At 42.0% G+C, this 19342-nt stretch overlaps 1 protein-coding gene across 5 annotated transcripts in view; it reads left to right on the top strand.

Annotated features, from left to right (window-relative positions):
- AFAP1 (actin filament associated protein 1) overlaps positions 1–18401 on the top strand; it is a 50469-nt gene extending 32068 nt beyond the window's left edge. For 2 of the 5 annotated variants that reach the window (XM_081917780.1, XM_081917781.1), the window contains exons 12-18: positions 1217–1352; positions 2514–2771; positions 4640–4754; positions 7897–8061; positions 8508–8698; positions 9783–9944; positions 12504–18401. In XM_081917780.1, the coding sequence (XP_081773906.1) occupies positions 1217–1352; positions 2514–2771; positions 4640–4754; positions 7897–8061; positions 8508–8698; positions 9783–9944; positions 12504–12530 (1054 nt within the window). In that variant the 3' untranslated portion in view covers positions 12531–18401. The remainder of the gene's footprint in view (positions 1–1216; positions 1353–2513; positions 2772–4639; positions 4755–7896; positions 8062–8507; positions 8699–9782; positions 9945–12503) is intronic. The other 3 variants (XM_081917782.1, XM_081917784.1, XM_081917783.1) reach the window with 3 other exon arrangements.
- Positions 18402–19342: the final 941 nt, after the last annotated feature.

The raw sequence follows: 19342 nt of genomic DNA, 5'->3' as shown, positions 1-19342 counted from the left end.
AATAAATCTGCATAAGGTTAAAAGCAGTATTTCTGAAGCAAAAAGCAAAGGAGGAAGTTTTTTTTCAGATGGTGCTTGCCAACTGCAGTTTTATAAGCACTGTTAATAAATGTATGTGTATTATTTTTAAAATATTCTGCATGATACTTTAACATCATTTAAAGTAAATTAAAAGTGTTGAAATAGATTGATCTAACCAATTAATTACATGTTGAAGCCCTACTGTCAACTCAAACCCCCTTTAAATATCAAATGAAGTACTTCTTCCCTGTTGGCTAACATACCTATAATTATAGATGATAGTAGCCCCCCATGGCAGTTTTCAAGTGTTATCAGTATTACCATGTGGAGGACCAACCTGCAAAAACAGAGAAAGCTTTGGAAATCTTGAACCACTGCCAGATACTTCAAAGAGAAAATACATGGTTTGGGGAGGAAGGACCCACCCTGCATTTCTCTTAGGACCAAGTTTTTATTAGTAATTCATAATTGGCAGTTTTCTAATGATGTCTCAAGTTACTAATTTAATCAAAGCAACTTGTATATGCAGTATATCCATTAGGCCCCAGACTTGCCCAAAACAGCATTGGGGTGCAGCAATCATCCTCTGGCTACAGACAGGCCCTAGGGGAAAAGCCACCTTTGTATAATCAAGAGCATGTTTATAATGATTCTTTCTAGTGAGGTGTGAAGTCCATCTCTTCCCATTATTTGTCATTTTGGAGCTACAAGTTGTGATGAAAAAAGCTGAAGCCATTTGCTGACACCACTTGCAACAACATGCTTTCATTTCCAGAAAATACGTTCTCCTTCCTGAGAAACTTCCTACCACTAGGAAAATTTAAGAGTATCATTTCATTTCCTAAAACTTCAGCCTTGTTCCTAAAATCTTGTAGCCATCTTTAGCCCTTTTCTTCAGAATCCTTCTTTCCATTGCTATGGGTAGTACATAGCTATATTTCCTTAAAATCAATTAATGTGTACAGGAACTGCTCTCCCACCGCCACCCACACAGTGCATTGCTAAATGATAGATTCCTGGCTTACACTTCGGCCTGTGATACCATACTGGGTGTGTTTGTAATGAAAAAACCTTTGGTAGGAAGGGAGAAATGCAAGGAAGAATTTGAGGGGGGGGGGAGATGAAGGGTGAATCATGCTTACTCCCTGTGTGTGCTTTCAGCATAAACTCTGTTCTGTTTTTGCTTTTGTTTTAGTTTTATGAACAGACGGGTTCTGTCTACTAATCCTTATCGAGGAAATGCTGCCAATGGCTACGCTTGTCCCAGCGGAATGGCACTTCATTATGACGATGTTCCTTGCATAAATGGATCAGTAAGAATTGATTTTTGTGTAGGTCAAATCATTTACGTGTGTTGAGCCCCCAAAGTCACTTGTCAGAGTTTCACTGGGCATGATCCCAACATACTGCTAGGTCTCAAGTACAGATTCTTTGAAAGTAGGGCATATAGTTTTAATTCTGCATGCCCATGTTAGTTAGCATAAATATATACAGTTCAATAGTCCTCTATTAGCCAAAGCATTAATGCAACTCCCAGAGAAAAGTTTAAAGTTAAGATTTGATCAGATCTGAACCTCACAAACTAAGAATGAAATGAGAATGATGCTGCTGATGCTGCTGTCTCCTTCATCCCCTTTCTCTTCTCCTGGCTGCAAAGGAGACTTCTTGACTTGTTAAACCATTTCCCCATTATATTCAAACTAGGAAACTGTGGTTTAAGCTCTGTGTTCAAACCAGGATGAGAGTCTGGTTTCTAGGAAGCTCTTAAACTGCTTTGGACATCATGGAAACTGGTTTGAGGTCGTCTCTACCAAAACAAACTGGTTTCTTAAGCAGCTTCTCTACATATGAACCAGGCCACATCCTAGTATGGTATAGCCAGATGCTTGCTATCTCATTTTCCTTGTGGTTTTGACCCACCAGCCAACTTCTGTATCTTTATTATGTCACTGGCACTTGTGTTGTAAGGTTCAATAAGGACAGATAGCATAAATGCTGCATCACAGGGCTGGATTGAACTAAATACTTGTGGTGGCAGGAGCAAACGCAATGAGTCCCATTAGCACAGCAGAACGTTTTCTCTCCCCGCCCCCCCCCCTGTCAAATTGGCTCTGGGGGGTCAGAAGAATCCCCCAGAACAGTTCACGGGGGAGAAGAGGGGAGATCATTCCACCTGGCAAGCAAAAATACTTGTGCTGACTGAACAATCCTAACAGCATGATGCTGAATTCCTCCCATATTATGGCCGTGTGGGGAATAGACCCAAGATGGCAACCCCATGATATCCCTTTCAGTAGAGCCTTGATGAACCTTACTACAGCCTCCAAAAGTAACTCAAGAACTGAGAGAATTATGGTAATTAAAATTAGAGCAGATCCTTATGGAGGCAATGCATGCCGAGAAGGGGATCTCAGAGATAACTCTCTAATGGTTTCATGTTTTCCCCCCAATGCATGATGTTTGTGTTAATTTACTAAGTATGTGTGTTTCAGTGGGAACCGGAAGATGGCTTTCCTGCTTCTCGTGGCAGAAACATGAGAGAAGATGGGCTTTATGATAATATGGGCCTGTACGATAACTTGCCGTCTCCGAAAATCTTTGCACGCTACCCACCAGCAGACCGAAAAACCAATAGGTTATCTACTGACAAACTGTCCTCTAACCACTATAAATATCCTGTCTCATCCAATCTGTCTTCTGCTCAATCTGTCACTAATACCTCTGCTGTGGGGAGGGGATCTGTCTCACAGGTACTGTGCTGCTTATTTCTCTTAATCCAACTTTCTTTTGTGTATCTCTGAGATAATGCACTGGCACCAAACGCTTGAAAATTAAACAAGGCGGCATGCTGCATTGCCCATTGTGTTGTTAATAATCACATAAAAATGTGTAATATTTTTGGAGGGTGGAGGAATCAGTGAAATAAAACACAAGCCCATCAACCCATGCTATGCTCCCAGGGGATTCTCTTCATTGGGTTAGTCTAGGTCAGAGCTACCAACCACTGACCCTCCAGATGTCCTTGTTCTACAAGTCCCACTAACCACGCTGGCATGGGGTGATGGGAATTTGGAATCTAACAAGATCTGAAGGGCCATAGGTTGTTCACGCCTGGGCTAGATTTTAAAAGTAGAGCATGCACATGCACACACACATTCACACACAGGTGTTGGCAGCACTGTACTGACAGTTAAGAGTACAGAAACCCCATGTAATTCATACTGTCTGAGCCTTTCCACTCTGTTGTATAGGAGGCATCCTTCAGTTCCACAAGAAAACATCCACTAATTTTGAATACAAAAGTTAAATTTAGAATCTGTATGTGTGCTCAATTCTATGCCCCATTCTGTTTTCAAATTCTTTCTGGGGTGTTATTCTTCCAGAAGCTCAAAACAGTCTGTGAACCCCGTCCATGGTGGGCATTTTCAGATTTAAAAATGAGCTGGTGAAAACCTTCACAAGCAGTTGGGCAGGATGTTGTTGTTGGCAAGGTAGTAACAACCTAGTGGCAAGGTCACCACTTTATCTTGGAATATATTTGAACTGTGGAGCATCTTTTTTCTGTTTGTTTAAATGCTTTGGTAGCTTATCAACTAAGCTGCTCATCTGAATCCACCCCAAGGTGTTTTCTGAGCTATTTCAATTGCCTTTGTTTTTGGCCCCTGGGTTTAGGGTGGTATATAAATTCAATTAATAATAATAATAATAATGCTCATTGCAAACAGCTGAAAGCCTGTAAATTTTGATAGTAAACCTGATTTGCAATAGGGGTTGAATAATTTTGATTGCAACTGTACATGTTCCCCAAGTTTGAAATTGTTATATGTAAAACAGCTTTGAGGTAGAAAAGCCAAAATCTGGCAGTATAGTTACTTTTGAAGTCAGTGTTGAAATTCTGTTTTTTGTATGCAAATTTGAAATTGACTTCCTTTTTTGGGGGGTAAAGTTTCACACTCACCTGATTCATGCTTCACTTCAAACAATAGCAAAAGGGGGCAAGCAATTCTGCTCAAGTGTACCCCCCCAACTTCCCTCCCCTGATTTCTTTCTCCAATGTCCTGGGGAGTAAACCAGCACTCATTGTTTGTTTCTCTTCCAACAAACCATGATGGTAAGCCAAAGTTTGTTTCTGGCTTACCTTGGTAATTTGTTAGTCGAGAAGTGAACCACAAATTCTGCTTTATACAAAACAGTAAGCCAGCACTTGTGGTTTGTTTCCTTCCCAGGTTCCTGAAGAGAGGGACAAAATGTGGTCTTTTGAGCAGCATGCACTGCGATTAATTAGCAACATAGATCCTTGCAAAACCATGTGGCACATTCTGAATGGTTCCTCAAAATTTTGAATAGTCACCTGTAGCCTGTGACTTAAGAAATGTGCAGTCTCACTGTTGTGTGCTGCTCAGTAAGAAACTGCAGGTGCTTTTTGTTTTATCTTTGCTGCTTTAGAAGAAGCATCCTTCCCAGCTGACCTAGTTTTTTAAACTTGTAACCTGCCTTTCAATTGGGCAGCTTGGGACAGTTTTGAAGCTTTGATCTAGGAAAAGTGTAAACCCTGTCATTGAATAATTACTGCTAAATATATATTTAATTACTAAACACATATTTTTTTTTCTATCAGTTTAAAGGAAAGAAGGCTTCTGCTGCTACAAATGGAATAATGGGGAAAGGAAGAACATTAAACAACCCACAAAAGAAATCAGAATCTGCTTCAAATGTAAAACGCAGCAATTCTAGTGAGTGTTTCCTATTTAAGGAAAGAAAAATCCACTTTTTCAGTCAGTTAAAATATTTTTAATCAGTTAACTGATTAATCAGCTACATAGAATTGTAGAATCTTAAGAGCTGGAAGGGATCCCAAAGGTCATCTAGTCCCACCCCCTGCCAATGCAGGAATCTCAGCTAAAGCATCCGTGACAGATGGCCATCCAACCTCTGTTTAAAAAACTCCAAGGAAGGAGAGTCCACCACCTCTCGTGGGAGTCGTTCCACTGCCAAACAGCTCTTACTGTCTGAAAGTTATTCCCAAATGTTTAGTTGGAATCTCCTTTCTTGCAACTTGAAGCCATTGGTTCATGTCCTACCCTCCAGAGCTAGAGCAGGAAGAAAACAACCTTGCTCCTTCCACCATGTGACAGACCCTAAGATATTTGGAGATGGCTATCGTATCTCCTCTCAGTCTCCTCTTTTCCTAAACATACTCAGCTCCTTCAACCATTCCTCATAAGGCTTACTTTCCAGACCCTGGATCATCTTGGTTGCCCTCCTCTGCACACGTTCCAGCTTGTCAGCATCCAGCTTAAATTGTGGTGCTCAGAATTGGACACAGTATTCCAGGTGTGGTCTGAGTAAGGCTGAATGGCGTGGGACTATTACTTCCCTTGATCTGGACACTAGACTTCTCTTGATGCAGCCTAGAATAGTGTTTTTGCTGCTGCATCACACTGTTGACTCATGTTAAGCTTGTGGTCCACCAAGACCCCTAGATCCTTTTCACATGTACTGCTAGTAAACCAGATGTCCCCCTAGCCTATATTTATGCATCTGCCTAAGTGCAGAACCTTACATTTGTCCCTATTGAAATTAATTTTGTTAGCTTGTGCCCAGTTCTCCAATCTGATAGGGTCATGTTGAATTCTGATTCTGTCTTCTGCAGTATTAGCTATCCCTCCCAGTTTGGTGTCATCTGCAAATTTGATGAGCATCCTGTCAATTCTTTCATCCAAGTCGTTTATGAAGACGTTGAAGAACAATGGGCCCAGGACAGAACCCTGTGCCACCCCACTTGTCACTTTTTTCCAGGATGATGAGGAACCATTAATGAGTACTCTTTGGGTTTGGTCTATCGACCAGGTACAAATCGATCTGACAGCTGCCTTGTTCAACCCACATTTTACCAGTTTCATCGCGAGAATATCATGGGGGACTTTGTCACAAGCCTTACTGAAATCATGATACGCTATGTCCACAGCATTTCCCTAATCCACCAAGTTTGTAATTTGATCAAAAAAAGAAATCAGATTGGTCTGGCATGACTTATTTTGAGAATCCCATGCTGGGTCTTAGTAATCACAGCTTTCTTTTCTAAATGCTCACAGACAGAAGCTTGAATTTTCTGTTCTAGGACCTTCCCTGATATCAATGTTAAGCTCAGCGGTTGGTAGTTACCTGGGTCTTCCTTTTCCCCCTTTTTGAAGATGGGGACATTACCCTGCCTCCAGTCTGTGGGGACCTCATCTGTTCTCCAAGAATTCTAAAATATAATAGACAAAGGCTCTGAAATTACATCCGCAAGCTCCTTTAGTACCCTTGGATGTCGCTCATCAGGCCCTGGAGCTCTGAATTCATTTAAAGTAGCTAGGTGTTCCCTTCTCTTTTCCTGCCTTGGGCTGCAGCTCCTTCCTTACATCATTTATTCTGTTATCACAATGTTGAGCATCGCTTTCCTTTTGGTGAAGACAGAGGCAAAGTAAGTGTTGAGTACCGTGTCGGTCTGCCATAGTCAAAACAAAAAAAATTCCTTCCAGTTGCACCTTAAAGACCAACTAAGTTAGTTCTTGGTATGAGCTTTCGTGTGCATGCACACTTCTTGCACTTCTTGGTATGAGCTTTCGTGTGCATGCACACTTCGTGTGTATCTGAAGAAGTGTGCATGCACACGAAAGCTCATACCAAGAACTAACTTAGTTGGTCTTTAAGGTGCTACTGGAAGGAATTTTTTTAGGTGTTGAGTAGTTCTTCTTCCCCACACATAGGACCGACCACTTGCTTGTTTTTCCTCTTACTTCTGACATAGCCAAAGAAACCTTTTTTATCTTTTTTTACCCTCTCTTGGGAGCCCGAGCTCATTCTGAGCTTTAGCCAGCCTGACTTTCCCACTGCAACTGTTGGCTACTCCTCCTTTGTGATTTCCTTTCTTCCATTTCTTACACATGCCCTTCTTAACTCTCAGGTCATCTGAAAGTTACAGTCCTACCAGTTAGCATTTGGTAATTAATTTGGTGATTTCCAATTACTAGTTAATCACTGAACAACTAGGGAACTTAATTAAACTCTCATCTTCTTTTCTCAGTCTTCCTGTTCATTACTTACGAATTTTGGAACCGTTCTGGATTTCCTTTACATGTAACTTCGCTGGCATGTTTGCCACAGCCTTCCTGACTGCTCTTGCTTTGGTCCAAGTATTTAAACCCACATGGGTTTGATTCCTGGTGTGTTTTACAAACCACACAAGTGACAGACATCCCAAGGCTACAGGTGTCATGTGTGGTTCATAAACATGCCGGGAAGCTAAAACAAATGTGCTGAAAGGTTTACACCCCTGAACCACAGTTTGCATGGGTACAGCAACCACACTGGGAAAGAGATGTCACAAGCAGAGATCTTGGAATACGGTTCAGAGATTTGGTGGTTACATTTGAGAAAAGTTTTGTATGCCTTGGAAAACAGCCACATCTGCTGAATGGCTGTTAGAATGTCTGTGTTGGGACTTAGCTTTTTGATTAATAAGAACCTGGGGAGTTGCCTTATGCTGAGTCAAGACCCTTCATCCATTTAGCTCAGTATTGTCTACATGGCAGTGGCTCTTGAGGGCAGTGTTTCCCGAACTTGGGCCTTCAGCTGTTGTTGGACTGCAACTCTTGCCATCCCTACCCAGCAGTAGCAGTTGTCAGGATTGATGGGCGTTGTAGTTCAACAGCAGCTGAAGACCCCAAGTTTGAGAAACACTGCATATTCCCAGCATAAGCTGGAGGTGCCAGGGGGTGACCCTTAGCTCTCCTACATGCAAAGCAGATACTTAACCACTGAGCCATATAAGAAGGTAAGATTAATAGCATTCCTGCTCTCAGATGTCTAACAGTTAACCTTTATGTGTAGGTGCTGAACAGTACAAATATGGAAAGAACCGTGTTGAAGCAGATGCAAAGAGGTTACAGACCAAAGAGGAGGAGCTGTTGAGGAGAAGAGAAACTCTGAGGAATCGCCTGGCTCAGCTTCGAAAGGAAAGAAAAGACCTTAGAGCAGCCCTGGAAGCAAATGCTGGTATGCTGGGTGTTTGATCTTCTTAGATCATTGTATGACCAGAATCTCAGGAAAGATACTTCCAGTAGCAGGAGAAGGTATATGACTAGTTAGTTAGTTAGTCTTTTCCCACAACAGAATGCCCCAAAGCAATATGCGGAAATAAAATAGGGGAAAAATGCATAAAACACATTAAACATAATCAGAAATATTATCATTGGTTCTTCCTATTACTACTACTAAATAATCATTAAAGGAGTCATAGGGGTAATGGCACCAGGACAGAGATTTAAACTCAACCAAATATTACAAAGGAGGAAGAAACCAAGATTGTACCTGGTCAAATTGCAGTAAGTTTTATGCCTGCGTCTTGAAGTTGCTTGCAGGGTTGTGGCCTCATTGAGTAACTAGGAATGTACAAATCTCCCCCTGCCTCAGATATCACTTACCTTGCCTCTGAATTTCAGGTAGGAAAACACTAATTATCCTTGAAGATAAACTAAAGAAGTTGGAAGAGGAGTGCAAGTTGAAAGAGTCTGAGCGTGTTACTCTGGAACTAGAGCTGACAGAGGTGAAAGAGAACCTGAAGAAAGCTTTGGCAGGTGGCATCACATTGGGACTGGCGATTGAGCCTAAATCAGGAACCTCAACTGCACAGGTACTTCCATTAAAGCAGTTGTTCCCAGTTAGGGATCCGGGGGGCCCTGGGGGTCAGTGGAACACACCCAGGATGTCCGTGGCCCCGTCCCTTGCCTCCTCCAAGTGATTTTTTTGTCATTTTTGCATGGTAATATCACAAATTTTATGGTCTGTTCTATCGCTTTGCAATTTTTCAATGTATTGGCCCAAACCTGTTTTGAAATCACACTGCAATAACAATTTTGACCCGGCAATACGCAGCAATGTATCACTCCTTGCATGAAAGAGAGCAGAGCAGCCAATTTCAAGGTGTCGTCAATATCACATGATGATCTCAGCCGATAACACTGCTGATCTGAGCTGCCTTCCCTCACGCTGATGGAGAACAGGGCAGCTGATCGCCCTCACTTCAAGGAACTGTGGCGCTACCTTCCCCTGGCACTGAGGCAGAGCAGCTTTTCTCAGTCAGCAGGGCATCTTCGCTGGCTGCCCCGCTGATCGTGACTTGATGCACACCCCATCCCTATCTCCTCCCGCTCAAACCATGCAGTGGAGGTGACTCCCCTTCCTCGCCTCCCCCCCCATCCAATCTCCATGGCTGCTCCTTCCCTCATCCCCACCCCTGATCTCCAATTTCAGACGTCATTATATATCGGAATATTGTGATGTTTAGCTGCTGATGTATCACGATGTTGAAAACCAGATATCGCTTAGCCCTAGTCTTGTTTTTTAGCATACCTAAAATTCATTGCTTATTAGGGGCTAGCCAACATTTTGTTCAAAAAATTGCTTTGCAGTATCAAAAAATTTGAAAGTAGGGGGTCAGTGCTTAACTTTTGAAAAATAGGGGCCCCTCAGTAATTAGCTAATTGAGAACCACTGCATTAAAGTACTGATCTTGTTACCAGATAAAGGCAATTAGTAAACCATCTCAGATCAGTCACACTCTGTAGTCCCATCTATACATTTTGGAAAGTCGTTTGCTCATGGTCCACTTGCACACCTCTTAAGCTATTGCATCCTAAATTTGCACGATGGTTCCTGAGACCAAGGAGCAGGTTTTGATAGCTGTCATGATTTCAAATGGTTTTGTATTCTTACAGTCTCCAGTTCTAAAGCATCAGACTCTGGAGAATTCACCTATCTCCAGCTGTGATACAAGTGATACTGAATGTTCTGTGCCTGTGAACAGTGCTGTAGTCCTGAAAAGACCCTCCTCCTCAAGCACCTCTCCCTGCAGAGGCCACGTGCTTCAGAAGGCAAAGGTGAGATCTGCCTCAGTGTCCGATGTTACTCTGCCAATATTTACAGGCTTGGCTTATTTGCTTTTTGCCCACACTAGAGGAGCCAGTTTTCTGTCTCACTTTGGTTCTGAAAGGGTTGCCACTGTTCAGAAAAGAAAAAGTTAATGGCTATCTTGTCCTACAAGGCTGTGATTGCTCTTTTAGTTCACACTGAAAGGAAGAATAGTTGAACATTTTCAGTGACTCCTCAGTTTCCTATTATACACTCCTGGTATTTTGCTTTAAGAGCTGAAACCTTGTTAAGTTATTGTATTTCCCACGGCTTACAAGAATGAGGACTCATCCAGACTTGCTCTTGCTCTGCCCCTTTCCCCAGGGAGACCTGATCTTTGCTACTGAATTGGAGCAAATTTCAGTTTGGTTTTCTACAGATTGGTGTCTGTTCCTATATATTGCTACAGAGTGGGTTTTTCTGGTGAAAGCAGCGGGGCAAGGGCAAAACCACTCAGCCCTGTGCTTAGGAGGTGTGGGACAAGCAGAAATCCACACAAAGCCATGCTTTCTAGGCTTGAGCCAAGCAGAAGGGCTGATGAGCCCTAAGTTGTTGAAATACTTACTCATACATGCTTTGTTGTTCTCGGTCACTGATTGCATACATTTCCTTGTTTATTCTAATATATTTTCATTTTCTTGATGATGTGAAAAAGTACTTTCTAAATTTTATCTATCTGTGGTGTGACCTCACTATTTTAATCTTGATATACATGAGGTCAAATTACTCAACTGAAACAAAACTGAAAATTGGCTCTACTTTGGTTTTATACAATTGGGATTAGCATTCGTTCCTGTCAAAGGTCTGCATTTTTCTTACTGGACTCTTGTGCTTGGTATTGTATAGAATTCACTTCCCGAGCCAGGGGTTTATGTTTTTTAAAAAAGGAATTTACACTGGCAAGGAAATAACTTAAAAGGGGCACTTTTAACCATGCAAAAACTTCCATTAAACTTCCATTAAAAAAAATCAAATTACATAATAAATATGTTAAATGCATTTTCACTTTAAACATGATTTAAAGAAATTTAGCACTTAAAATTAGCAGCAATCATCTCTACCAACTCTTGTACCACTAGCAAGTGGAACAGTCCCATTCTCAGAGTTCTGTTTTTGCTTCCTCTGTCTGTATTCTTGCCAACTGTTCACAGGAGGCAAACACACTTTCCCTCATTTTTAACAGCCTCAGATAATTTCAGTTGTAGGTTTTCCCCCCAGAAACAAACTTCACATCAAGACTTGTGCCTGGGCAACAACTGACTGCCTCATTTTTCATTGGTTGCCTGTTTTGTACTGCACTGCAGTCCAGTTTCCAGTATATCTTTTTTTCTGATGCTGTGATTCACATTTTTGTTACAAAGAAATGCTTTGCCCAGTAGCTGGTGGTGGGTGCAGGAGACACAAACGGGGCATTATCTCAGTCGCAGAGATGATGCAGTCTTCTTATTACGCTTTTCTTGTGGGGAGTTTCTGGTTTAAAACCATGAGGATTTTGTCCCACATGCTGTCTCAGAGGGAAGGCCTTTTTCTGTGGTTTTAACAGGGTGTGTAGTTTTCACTTCAGGGTGTTTTCAAGCAAGCAGATCTTCATGTAGAAGGCATGGCATGCTGTCATGTGAGAAATGGACGTCTTGGACCAAGCCTAGTATATGAGATAAAATCCATACACAGTTTTGATTTAAAAGGGGGAATTTTGCTTACACCTTAGGCTGCACCCTTCCTTAAGGAGATGGGGCAGGCTTTAGCAGTCTCATTTGCGATCTGGTCCTATCCAGTCCAGTTACTTCCATTCTTCTGGCTGGAAGCCAAGCAACAACAACAACAACAACAACAAATGTTTATTCGGCTTTACGCCCATCATGAAACACAACACAACAAAACAAATCAAATAAAACAGCGGACTCGTACAAACCACAAGTAATATAACACAGTTCACAACTCTGGAAGCCAAGTTTTGAAAGGTCCCGAGCCCCAGTCTCCTACCCCAGAGGTAGGAAGGGAACTGGGCTGGATTCCACCACTACAGTCCTGCTCTATCAAGTTCACACATACTCCTCCAACAGGCCCTTAGTTGCAGTAACTTCTTGAAATTGTATAGCCATATTACCACAGCGGAAAGCCTTTGGCGCCTTATTCCAGCAGTGAGCAGGGGCGGATATACAAAGAATCACAGGATGTTAAATAGTACAATTATTTTTTCAAGTCAGTAAGAATTTTAGGTTCTAGAATTTCTTTCTGGACTTGCCTGATTTCTTCCCTTCCAGTAAGCTGCAGATAATGGAATGGCAGCATGTCTCTCTTGTGTATTAACCTCATGTTCTAGTTCATGTGAAGTAAATACAGATTTGACAAAGATTATTTTAACTTGCAAAATTGCAATTCGGCCCATAAATTGCATAAATTGCAATTGCTTTTCTGCATAGGTTGTGGCAGCCTGGAATACAGTAAAGTCCACTGAACAGCTCTTGCATTTTAGATGTACTTGAGTCAAGTATTACATGACTTTGATATAATGTCTCCCCCTCTAGGAATGGGAGATGAAAAATGGAACATAAAGAAGTAAGATCGTCCCTAGTGCCCTGTTTGGTATGGCTCAGGATGGACTGAAGAAGATTTACCTGCACCATGATGTAAAGGGTTTGTCAATCCTGTTCAGTTAGTGGTCAATATAGGTTTAATACAGCCAAGAGGAGGGCCATCTTGAATGTGCCATTTTTGTTACTGTGACACTTCTTCCGGAAATAACATAATATAAAAGGAACATTTTAAATGGTTACGTAGATGGATCAGGTTAAACTAGCAATTGTGTTGGATGGAATTTGAGATTGGCATGTTTCGGTACTCATTTGAAATAGTTTTAGATAGCTTTAATCATTTGGTACAAAATCAGATGTTGGTTCTCTGTAGAAGTTGCTGGATAAATGTGGGGATTCTCAACTCTGTGGCATTCATTCAGTTCTTACAAGGTTTTTAAAGTAGAAGACTGAAAAACTGTAGCCGCTGTGGAAGTCCTGCACCTGCTGTTTTCCATGGTGATGAGAGACCAAGAAGGATAACACAACTGAAATATTACCTTGGTACTAGTGTAGAGCTGCTTCTCCCAGCTGTACTAGAAAGAGCTTCCATCGTTTTTAAATGTTATTTTTGAAGATGTTTTTATTTTCTTCAAATGTTTTAGATGGATTCCCCACTCCCACAAAAAGCCAATAGAAATGGATGCCACTTCACACAAAGTAAACAGGATCAATAACTCTCCCCTTCAAATTCCCCTCAACTTTGTTTTGAGGAGGATAGATAGGAAGAAAATAAGGAACAGTCTAAAGAACAATTAATGTATCATTGCATTCAGAAACATTCCAAGAAAAAAAAAATCTGATTTTTAAAAAATGTAACACCCCCCCCCTTTTTAAAATAATGCCACTCAATGCTAAAAGGTAAAATTCTTTCAACCTCCAATGAATGTTTAGAATAAACCAATTTTTAATTGTTATCCTTAAGCACCTCTTCTCTTCAGTGATCTCTGCTTAGAAGATGGTATGTGTCCCTGTATTTTTTAAAGAAAACAATTTAATGTTTATTTTTCTAAGTTTATATGACGTTTCTTTTTCCTGCCAAAAGCATGAGTTGTAAGCCAAGAAGTTTGCAGCTGAAAACCCACTTCAGCGGTGAACTTGCTAGGTGGCCAAGGGCAGGGCTGCCTCACCACCCAATCTGCAATATGGGGATAGTAATAATAATCATCATCATTAATGATAACGATACTGGCCTATCTTGCAGGGTTGTGGCAAATAATGTATGTGAAATGCTTCAAACGCTTGAAAAGTGGAATATAAATGATCTTTATTATTCTGCACCTCCCAAAGAAATGTCTCATAAGTGTAACAAAATTTTTCTCTGGTACTCCTTAGTATATCTGTTGCCTCAGTCCAGAGTTTTGTGTGATCTTAGGAAAGCAGACAGCTGCTGTGCGGATGGGCTGCTCCAGCGTCTTTCCCTCTTCAGGCATATTGTGTAAGGCAGCTGGGAGGCAGCATCCACTGGCAGGTGCTTCTGGCTCCTTCTGTTTCTTTCCTGAGAACAGACAGAAGAGACCACAATAGGGAGGTTTACGGTGTGATCCTAACCATGTCGACTCAGAAGTAAGCCCTATTCAGTAGGCTTACTCCCCAGTAAGTGGGGTTAGGGTTGCAGCCTTAGTTAGAAGGGATGTGTCTCTGAATTCTTTTTTGCCTCTTTCTGTAAGCAGGCAGGCCTTCCAGGGAGAGCGTCTGTCTATCCCTTCTCTGGAGCTGAGTTCAAGTCAAGCTACAAGATAGCCAGGACACTCTCCCGCCCTGCTGCAGCACTGAGCAGGCTGCTCTTCTGACCTACCTGCCACTCAGCTAAGAGCCAGAGCAGGAACAATCCCTCCCCAAATGGCAAGCTTTCCATCCTGCCCTCCCCTGCAACTCAAGGGGTCCAAGGCACCCCATCACTATGTCAAGGAGGAGACAAAGCTCAATTCAGAACGCAAGCAACAGAGTTTTAATTTTATGTATGTATGCATTTTATTTTAATAAGATAAGTAGGGAAGGGGGAACCACTCAAGAGAGGTTGCATCAATCCTCTTTTGAGTCTTCTATCCCAGCAGTATCCTTCCACATAAGATCAGGTTGGCCCACCAGGGACTTTCCAGAAAGGAATATCAGGCCCAAAGTGAAAGTTTCAGCCACCACCCAGAAACTGAGGATAGGGAAGGTCAGGTCATAGGCAAATGGCACCTTCTGGATGAGTGCTGTGTTACAGATAAATGTAACAGAACATTTTTATGTTTGGTTTTATGCTGTTTTATTTCCTGTGCTTTACAAATCCAATGAAGGCACCCCATGTGCCATAGGATGCCCGAGATCCTCCTGGTTGGTGGAAAGAGAGAGCTTTGATCCTAAGGGGGATCTGATGTTGGAGTTCTCCTCTGTGCTGTCATGACAACTTCAGTAGCCAAAGGATCCACAGCCTCCCAGCTCCCCTGATGTCCCCAAACCAGGGAGAAAATTACGTCAGCCCATCAGTTCACTCCATTTAATTTCCAATGGGAGGGAAATTGTGTTTAAAAATCAAGGCCAGAGGTGGGGGACGGGACGCCCTTACTTTCACCCTCCCTGTTGGCAGGATCCCTCCAGAGCATGGAAGAAGGTGGATAAACTGACTTTGTTTTCCCCACCCAAGCCTTGAGATGTGGTATATATTGCATAGTAGAAGCAGGAAATAAAGCAAACTCATACAATCCAGCAGAATGTGTAAAATTGTAATCAAGACCAGCTCACATTATATGCTGAAATGCTCAGATCTTCCTCTGGTGCCAAAATGACATCATAGTTGGAGACGACAATCCACAAATGGGGTGCTATGAATTAAAGTTTCATCTCCCCCCCCCCCTTGCTGGCCACCACCTACCTAACTTTAATTGGCCGGGGCTTATGGAGGAGGGCCTCAAGTTGGACAGGCTGGTGTGATGAAAGGCGGCTCTTTTACACAGTTCTGCCCTCCATCTGCATGATTTCCACCAGAGGAAGGTTTAAAATTCCCATGAAAACTCCCAGCATGTTCCTCGTGCTCCTGTGTTCCTAATCTAATCATTCACACTGGCCACACTGTGAAGCTTTGAGGGACTGTCTTTGTTCAGAATGATTAGAGCCAGATTTGAGTACAGGACCATTTGTTTTGCTGCATGTATATTGAATCTGCCGCTGGTGTCAATGGGCCCCACTGCGCATACAAAGAATTAGAGGGCTTTGTTTCCTGCCGATGGGACTGGAAAGGCAATCCACTGTCATAGTCCATTGGTGCCCTACTGACCAGCTGGCTTGGATTGTCTGCCTGTGGAGGGGAAGCGAACAAAATAGCCCCAGAAAGCCCATGCTTTGCTTTCATATCGAGGAAGTGATGAGGGCAGCTCGGCCCATGCAAAGGAATTTGTATAAGACCAGCCTCCACTAGTGTCCTGAATGGAGCAGCCCATGGACGGGGTTGAGTAGACCCTGTAGATGCATCACTTGTTGCAAATTGGTCACGTAATAAGCTTTTTGTTAATTTCTGAAGCGTGTAGGGAGGATAAAATGCTCCCTGAAGGGGTTAATTGTGGCAAGCACTGCCCACCTCTCTCATTCCATCTTCCTTTTTCCTTTCGTTCTCTGGCCTGTCTGGCGGTTTGGCAGGGCTTTACAGACTGGTGTGTGCAGAAAGGTCATCTATATCCCACAAAATGTCCCGTGCAAGGAAGTGTATACAAAAGTTATTTTATTTAGGCAAATTATTTTAAACTAATTTATTTGTATATTTCATTAAATGTTTAATTTATAGATGTACATATTTATGATATATCCTAGAGCTTAGATCAGCACGTTTAATAAGGAAGCAGCTTCTGTTGCTGTCCCTTTTAAACAGATCACAGAGCACAATAACTAGAATAAATTACCAGATATGTGCAATTTTATTTTTCCCTTGTGAAACTTACTTTGAGCAGAGTGTGTATTCTAAATTTCAGTTGCTGCATCTTCGTATCCGCCCCCCTGGTTGGTAAATTTCACTAAACTCAGGCCCAAGACAGACGTGCAGAGCTTGAGGAGGGAGCCTGCTCTGCCTCTACAGCCTTTTAAGGACAGGTACATAAGTGAAAGAATGAAATGAAGGAACATCAGGTACCTCCTGTTCCCAGTAAAAGTAGGCTCAATGGAGTTCTGATTGGCTAACCCTTTTGACAAGCACAAAGTTACCTCCTCATCTGAATTAGCAGAATACTAATTGACTGGTTAGTGTGGCCATCAAAAAGCAGGTGTCCCTTTTTTTTTTTTTGGTTAAAATAATAATATATATGTATTGGTGCATTTTTAAGAAGGCATAAAAATGCATATGTAAAAATTCTTAAGACGTGCAGAGGACTTTTTAAGAAAACACAAAAGCCTTCCCAAATAGCAGGGTGTGAATGGGAGGACAGGAAGAGATGCAGCAAGGAGGAGGCGTCCCTGTCTTGGGCCTGAGAGGGAAATGAGTCCCTGTGTAGTTACACCGTTTGAGGAAAACCTTTCAGCAGAGTGAGGGTTTGTGTGTATTGCCCTTAATGCAGAAGGTGGGGATTTGTTTGGTACGCTGACTTTGCAGGAACCATTTTTGTAACTGTATTATTGAACTTCTTCTCCACGAGAGTTAGTACTTTTCAGAAACAAGGCCTTGTAAAAGGGTTGGGATGCTTCCCCACAGCCCAGTGGGAGTCCTTCTGATGTCCCTGCTGTTATTTGGTTTTTGTCTTGGAAGTGCCAGGTATATACAAATAATGTACAGTATGGATTTATACAGATAAAAAAGCAGAAACAAACCAAAACAGAAAGAACCTCTAAATAGACCATATTAAATGCTGTGAAATATACTCCACCCCTTTCTCAGTGTACATGTTTGTGTGTGCATGTGCAGTATAGTGCTGTGGCAGAGCTCTGAGTGGCCAGGAAGGCCTCTGGATGTGCTTCCAGGTGAGCAGCTTCATTGATTCTAGCTTGGGTAGAAGGGTTCCTGTGCAACCTTCTAGATAAACCAGCTACAAGCATTCTGTCATGCTCTGCTGCGACTTAGAAAAACAGAATCCAGGCTAAGTCTGCAGATTGGAGAGAGATCTACTCCTCACCTGCTCCCCCCCCCCCCCGTTCCCATCATGCATTTCACACAGGCCTTTAGCAAAGGTTTTACTAATGATCAAGAATTGCTTTAAGAAAGTGGTTTTGTACACTGCATTTCTGTTTGTGAGGACATTTTACTGATCTAGTATTCCAAAATAAAGTATGAATCAGGAACTGTTTTTTATTTTTGTTATGGAAGTTGTAATTTATGTCATTGGATGGGGATATGGGTCTACTTTTTAAATATCAGGTTATGATTTGGGGAGCAAGACTTTGCAAAAAATAATTTTTTAATGTATTAATAATTCTGTATCAGTCTTCCATTATTACCAAACCTACCAATGGATCTGAGTTGTTTGACTTAAAAGAATACTCTTGTATTAAGAATGTAATTATTTTTATGATTGTATTTTCAAAGACAAAATCGTATTTAAAGTTTTCCATGAAGAAGGAACACTAAAGCAAGGGGATTTTTTGTGAGCTGTTATTATGTTTTCATATCTCCTATGTTTTATTTCATTGTATTTTACATTTCATTTCTCAGTGTTGGTGTGGCTGCTGTTAGTTATCAAATGCTGGGTCAAGAGCAATCACTATCTTCTGAGAAAGATAATAGAAGTTTGTAGAAGCCCAAATTGGAAGGAGGAAAGGGCCACACGAAATGCAGGCCTTACTTCTTTTAGTTTTTTACCTTTCTGTCCCAGAAAATAATATGACAGGCACCTAATTGGTGTAACACATTAATTGACATTATTAATAAAAATACCCTGTGAAAACTCAGCCTTTGTATCTTAACTGTTTGCTTTTCTGATCTGTTGCATGACAGCTTTTTGGTGATGTCTTGAAGGTGCTGGGAAGTTATTTCTGTCTCTGGGTTACACTGCCAACTTTAGATTGGTTTAGAATAGTGGGGGAAACACAATAGCACGTTCCTGTGCCTTCCTCTACCGGAACATACCTCTAGCATGCAGCTGCCATCCAGATCACACTTGGGTTTGATCTGGGCCACCTCCAAGGCAGGTGCCACTTGGGGAAATGAAAGCAGAAGCAGAAATATATTTAGAAGCTCACATTTCACCTACAAGGTTAAGTTGGGTTCCGGTGATAAGAGTGGAAAACTTTCAGTGTCAAGAGTGTGTTTTGCTTTCACCATCTTTGGCATAGAAGTAATTACCTCTGGAGCCCCCCCTCCAGTTTCCATGCCCCACCCTGCTCTATGTTCCTTGTGGCCGCAGAGGGTGAGGCGCAGGATGTGATGGCAGTGCTCCAATGGCAATTCTACACAGCTTTTTTTCTTGGGGTGTTCAAGGGTGTGCAGGACCGGCACCTGGTGGGATGCTGGAGCCAATGGGGTGGCTGTGTCCTCGTCACGGGACACTAGGCAGGAGCAAAGAATGGTGTGAAGTAGGCTAGGCTTCCCCAGTTTCTTCCTCCTGCCTGGCGCAGCAGTTCATTCCTCCTGGCTCTCCTTTTTCACCAGATAAGTCTATTTCGTTTCTTCTCATTTTCAGTTTAATTTCCTTCCTTGTCATTTTCTCTAGATTCCTGTCTTTAGAAAACAAAAGCAAAAAACCCCAACTCTCCCTAAAACCCATCCCTACTTTCTTCCGTTTGCTGCATTATTATCTTTTACCCTGTTTTTAGGTAATTGTTGCCATTCTGAAAATCCAGAGTTCCTGTGAACCGTCTTTTTCTTTCTTTTTCTAGCCTCTCTCACCAGC

The sequence above is a fragment of the Podarcis melisellensis genome (genome assembly GCF_964234715.1).
Source record: "Podarcis melisellensis genome assembly, chromosome: 7".
Classification (NCBI taxonomy): Eukaryota; Metazoa; Chordata; class Lepidosauria; order Squamata; family Lacertidae; genus Podarcis; species Podarcis melisellensis.
This window is presented reverse-complemented; position numbering and strand designations above follow the sequence as displayed.